This window comes from Panthera onca, chromosome A2 (genome assembly GCF_046562875.1).
Source record: "Panthera onca isolate mPanOnc1 chromosome A2, mPanOnc1 haplotype 2, whole genome shotgun sequence".
Taxonomy (NCBI): domain Eukaryota; kingdom Metazoa; phylum Chordata; class Mammalia; order Carnivora; family Felidae; genus Panthera; species Panthera onca.
Genome location: NC_138340.1, coordinates 152,741,896 through 152,747,895, shown reverse-complemented (window position 1 = coordinate 152,747,895; position 6,000 = coordinate 152,741,896). Strand labels below are relative to the sequence as shown.

The following is a 6,000-nucleotide window of genomic DNA, read 5'->3' as shown; positions in this document are numbered from 1 at the left end:
CCCTCCCCCTTTTGTAAAATGTATTCTTGTCGCTATTTGATTGGCTGTTCCTCCTAGGCCCCCATTTGTCATTGGCTACAATGCCAGTCCATCACTCCCGGATTCAAGCACTCCATTGGCCCGCTGCCTTAGAGAGCTGTGGCTGGTTGCGCCCTGGCAGAAGGAGTTCCCTGGTGACGTCAAAGGTGGTCCCCGCCCACATTCCAAAGTCTGGGCAGAGACTTCCCGCTGCCCAGCCTTAAAGGCGGGACAGGGCGGAAAGCCAGACTTCTGATTGGGTAGAGCGGACGAAGTGAGTATCCGACTGGTCACTGCCCTAGGTGGAGGTGGAGTCAGAGCTGGATCCTGGAGCCCAACTGAGAAGCTCTGGGGAGTCTGAAAGTTTGTGTCTGGAGCAGTAGTGGAAAGTGGGCTTACTGCGAAGGGATTTTCTTAGGATGAGAGCTGATCTCCTGCCTTTATTTTGGATGCGCGCCCAGCTTTAACCCCTTCAGCCTTCAGCCAGATACCTGGGCAGCCTGTCTCTCCCCGACGATTCTCAAATTTCCGAGGACATAGGACGGGAACCCTTGGCAGTTCTCTCTCAGGCAGAGAACGTTTTCCGTTCCAAGTGCATAAGCCACACGCGCCCAGGCGCACACACGCACACACGCACACACGCACACACCCCCTGCGGAGCCGGACCTCACCCTCTGCCGCGGCCCTGCCCGCTCCCCTCCTGCCCTCAGCATCCTCGGCCCAGCGTCCCTCGGACCAGCATGGAGGTGCTGGAGAGCGGGGAGCAGAGCGTCCTGCAGTGGGACCGCAAGCTGAGCGAGCTGTCAGAGCCTGGGGAAACCGAGGCTCTCATGTACCACACGGTGAGGACTCGGCGGGGTGGGGAAGGGGCGCCTTGCAAGGGGGAGGTGTGGTCATCAAAGGAACAGCTGGGGACGGGGACCTGGGAAGGAAGTATCTGGGAAGAGGCAGGTATGCCCAGAGTGAAGAGATCTAGGGAGAGGTGTGGTTTTTCTGTCTGAACAGATAGACGCGGGCAGCTGGCCCTTTTAAAGTTTTAATAATAGTAATGACAGTTTGTATTTCTTTAGCAATTTGTACCCCCCACCCCCCGAGCCTTTTTCACATCTGTAATGTCATTTGCTCTCGCTGGAAGAACTGTAAAGCAGAAGGGGGAGGTACTGGAGAATAATATGCCACTGTTTAGTTTGCTATTAATTTTGTGGGAAGGTTTTTAAAAAAACTAAACAAAGAGGCATTTTCTTTCTTTCGCTGTCATATTCTCTCTTTCTTTACTTTCTTGGTTATATTCCTGTAAGTACGTGTGTGTGTGTGTGTGTGTGTGTGTGTGTGTGTGTGTTGGAAAGGCCCCTTTGACTTTAGGAGGGAGACTACTTTATTTGGTTTCTTGAACTGTACAGCCAAGAAGTCTGCTTCCTCTCTCTTCAGAGGAAAGATCAGCAGAGTCTGGAAAATCTGAGGCAGCTGCGTATTTCAAAAAAGCTTTGGAGAAGGTGGGACAGCTCACCAGTTCTTTGTTCAGCCTTATGCCTCCAGGACCCCTTTTGGGGATCGAAATGTCACAGAACACTGCACATTTTCTGAAAGTTTCCATTTCAAATCTTTGGTTCTTAAATTTGCAAAATGAAATTTGTTTTCCCACAGCCAGCAATGTTAATATGATTTTATGCGAGATCCCTTTGGGGGTTTTTTTGTGTTTTTTAAATGCAGAAGTTTGTAATGAGAGAGAGAGAGAGGCAGAGAGACAACACTAATGAGAAAATGAGAAGCTTGCCTGTCTCCCCTTCATGATTTCTTTTAAGGGGGTGGGTGCCAGGATATTTGAAACTTTTGCAAAATGGCCTCAGGCTCCACCTCCTTGGCCTTTGCCTCTGGCTGACGTTATTTTGGGAAAAGGGATGAGGGCCTCCCTGTGATTCCCACCAAAGCGTTTGTGGTGGAGCAGTGGCGGAGAATGGCTTGTTGAAAAAAATGCAGAGTGCCGGGCTGAGAAGGAGAGGCAGTTCACGCTGGAGCAAAAGCCAGATGTGTAGCGTGATCTGGGTTTTGCTCACTGAGCCTTTCCCCCCCCCCCCCCCCCCCCCCCGAGGAGACCACGTGGGTTGCCTTTGGCTCGGTGGCCCAGATGTGCTTCCTGTTGTCAGTGCAGAACTTACAGCACATTGGCCTTCGAGTATCTTCTGATAATTGGGTGCTCCAGGTGTTAGCCATTTGCAGAGAGGCAGTTCTTGCCTTTTGTTCTAACACATACTGTGAGCATGTCTCATCCAGCGGCTGTAATGCCACAGTTTTGGGGTTGTCTTTCAGCTGGTGGGATGAATTATGTCCAGGCGTATGCGTTCCCTTTCAGCCCATGACTTGCATTTGTGAGATCACAGGCCAGGATTTGAAATGCTACCTGTGACTTGACATGAACTCCAGACGGGACAGTTTGGACCGGCTCTAATTAAGATCTTTATGCACAGTTTCAGGGGTAGAGACCTTAACATTCCTTTTGGTATTAAGGGCTCAGCTTTTCTATGTCACGGTGATGAAGCAGTGATGTGTGATTATTTTTCTTCCAATTTTATTTTATTTTATTTATTAATTTTTCTAGTTTTATTTATTCTTTTAACGACTTTTAGCTCTAATACTTAGGGATGTATGTCTCTTCTGGGCAGCTCACTCATACAAAATGCCACTCATCATTGCTACAAGTCCTTGCCCCTGTGTGTATGAATTAGTGTTGAAAGAGGTATTGGATTTAGTAGCACAGATGACTGGATTATATTCCTTCTAAACTAAGGGGAGTTTGGCAGAGATTTGAAAATAGATAACTTTCCCATCTGTTTCTTAAACTCTGTTGGGTATCCAGTTGCAGAACTGGTTATTATTACTGTTCGTCCAAAATGTGGAATGGCCTGACCTCCAGGTCTAAATAGGGATTTAGTTCCCACACGCATGATTGCTAATGCCCTGTTTTAGCAAACCTGTCACCTACCCGATTTTAAAAACATAGAAGGTTCACATTGCTTGAGGCTGGAGTGGTTAACGTCTCTGGCGCCTTCTGTGAGCCATCAGGGAGCAATGTTTTTCTCATTTGGTTATTGTAAAGAAGACTTCTTGGCTCAGAAGGACAAAGGCTTGGAGGGCGACAGGTTCAAAGTCTACAAAATAATGAAGTGCACGGATAGACCGAATATGGACTTGCTCATTCAATCCTGAGTTGTTACAGCTTTGGGCTTCCTCTTGAAGCGTAAAAAATTGTTCCCTTACAGATGACAAAATATTATTTTGGGCCAGTCACTAGTGCTTTTATGAACACTGTTTCTTCAAGAGTGTGTACAGGCTAAACGTGGGCTCAGAAAAGGTGGATCTAAAAAACGAGAAGTATGTCTCTTACGGTTTGAAATCATTGTGAGAAACCTTGTTCCTTTCCCCCAAAACCTGCCTGGGTGTTGGGCATTTCTAATACGTATGTTGTGTTCCTCTAAGATTCTGTGCAAATTACATTTCTGGAAATTCACTGTGGGATGTTGTAATTCAAAGAGCAAAACAGGCTGTAAACTTTATATTATATATATACAGTTTATATTCAGAAGGATGCTCAAGAAATAGATTATTGTTTCTGGCAAGAGGACCTGGGGACTGGAGGTCAAGGGAGGGAACAGGGGAGAGGGGGTTACTTACATACTATCCCTTTTGTACTGTTCTAATTTTTACCTCCTGAGTGTATTTAGAAAATGAAGAACTAAAGCTTACAGGCACCATGTAAAACTGGACTAGAGGTAATTTTAGCCTGAGTCTCCATAGGGGCAGAGGGGATCTGGTGCTCCATTAAAGCTCAACACCTCTCAAGTCAGTGGAGGCCTTGGGTGAAGAGAGGAGGCAGGAATGCTTGGTGGAAAGGGGCTCTCAGGGTGGAGGATTAATAGTGGGTATGGGTGTGATAAATTTTATGATCTTGGTAACTTTCTTATATCTCGGTTTAACAATCTGGAAAATAGGGATTTTTTTTTTCAATTTTTGCAGTGATTTTAATCTTTGTAAAAAATTATACGATGGGAACTACGAAGTCTTGGCAAAGATAATGACAGATGTTCTGCTTGTTTTCAATGCAATTCACGTAAATCCAGTACTTTGTAAGGTTCTTCAGTGGTTATGCACTAAAATTTTATATCTCGTTGGTTCTTAAAATAAAACGACTGATTCCAGACAGTGGGAGGTAGAGAGTTAAGGGAATGTTCAACCTGCCTGGTGTCCGGATGTGAAGGCCATCTGGCTTCCTCTTCTATCCCTGAGTGCCGGGATGGAGTTGGCTGATCTCACAGGCTGGTGGTTTCCCCTTCCTCCTAGCTGGCCCAGCAACTGATGTGGCTCCAATGGGATATTGGAGCTTTGGGGCTGATGTTCCACCTTGGAGATAACTCCTATTGTTGGCCTGTGGCCAGGTCCTGAGGGGGAACCTGGGTCCCTGTGGCTTGAGAATATCATTCATTACTTATCACCTGATCTCCACAAACTGAATGATAACCGGTGAGTTCACGTAGAATTGCAAAGCAAACATACTTTGTCTTCAAGGCCCTCACCTCACCATTCTTTACCTTTGTTTTCAGGTTTTCCTCCCTTCTTAGACCCCAAGGACTCATTGTAATGGTGTTCTGTTTCTAACCCCTCCTCTTAAATTTTGCTCTCATGAAAGATTTGAACTTATACTAAAAATTTAAATATTAGTAAGGCATAACATATGACCCCCTAAATGGGTGTTTACAATTACTTCAGCTCAAAAGGGTGAATCTGTAAATGGAGAACTTAAAGCAATATCCAGGTTGTACAGGAGGAATATTTGGGGAATAGAGGGAACTTTCACTATTCTTCCACTGTTCCATATATATGGCCCTTATTCATAGGGCAACCAGGTACATGTGTTGCTAATTTATCTACAATTTAACGGATTTTCATTGGCTTGGTGAAATTTCTTTGACCCATTATATTATTGTCTCTGAAATTGTTCTCATAGTGATAAAACAGGTTGGGGATGGGGAATTCAGGCACAGCCCTGAAGGATGAGACGGTGAGGCTGAGTTTTGTACTTGCCCTCTTTAATTTTTTTTTTAACACTTATTTATTTTTGAGAGACAGAGAGAGACAGAGCATGAGCAGGGGAGGGGCAGAGAGAGAGGGAGACACAGAATCCAAAGCAGGCTCCAGGCTCCAAGCTGTCGGCACAGAGCCCAACATGGGGCTCAAATCCACAAACCGCGAGTCGATGACCTGAGCCCAAATCGGACGCTCAACCCACTGAGCCACTCCATGTACTTGCCCTCTTTCTTGAAAGACCCCTGAGTAATAGTATTCTATGGAAGCAGGGAGGTCTGATGTGAATTTGCTCTTACAAGAGATATGAGATATTGTATGTAGATTAATAATTGATTAATAATTATAAAGTTTGCAGCTGTAACTAACTGAAAACTGATTCAGATTGCTTATACAATAAGTAAATTATTATGTCATGTTGTAAGAGTCCTAGAAGTATGGCTCCTTGTTTGGCTCATTTGGCGACTCCTTGGTATCATTGTGGTCCTAAGTGCCATCCATCTATGTGCAGATTTCACCTTCAGGTTGGATGCAACCAGGAAGCAACTCATTCCCATATGAGTTTCGGGTGTTCGATTCAAAATGACAAATGTCCAAAGGAAAAAGAGAGGTTGTATCTTCCTGTGTCCCTTTTTAGGATGGAAGAAACTTTTTTCAGAAGCCTATCAGCTGATTTTACTTTGAGTTTCGTTGGCAAGGATTGGGTCACTTGACCATCGTAAAACCAATGGCTGGAAAGGGATTTACATGATTGGCTCAGATCAGTCATTTGGGGATTGAGAAGTGATTGGAGGCTCAATCAGCATGACCATTGTAGTGATCCTTAGGAAAATAGTCTGAGTTGGCAGTCCTTTCTTTAGTGGGTTTGTTTGACCAATGGCTGTTTTCCTCACAGAGGTGGGCTAG

General features: G+C 45.2%; 1 protein-coding gene across 2 annotated transcripts in view; it reads left to right on the top strand.

Annotated features, from left to right (window-relative positions):
* The first annotated feature begins 335 nt into the window (after nucleotides 1-335).
* Nucleotides 336-6,000, top strand: part of CREB3L2 (cAMP responsive element binding protein 3 like 2) — a 119,846-nt gene continuing 114,181 nt past the window's right edge. The window contains exon 1 of one of the 2 annotated variants that reach the window (XM_060633227.3): nucleotides 336-860. In XM_060633227.3, the coding sequence (XP_060489210.1) occupies nucleotides 759-860 (102 nt within the window). In that variant the 5' untranslated portion in view covers nucleotides 336-758. The remainder of the gene's footprint in view (nucleotides 861-6,000) is intronic. The other variant, XM_060633226.3, reaches the window with a different exon arrangement.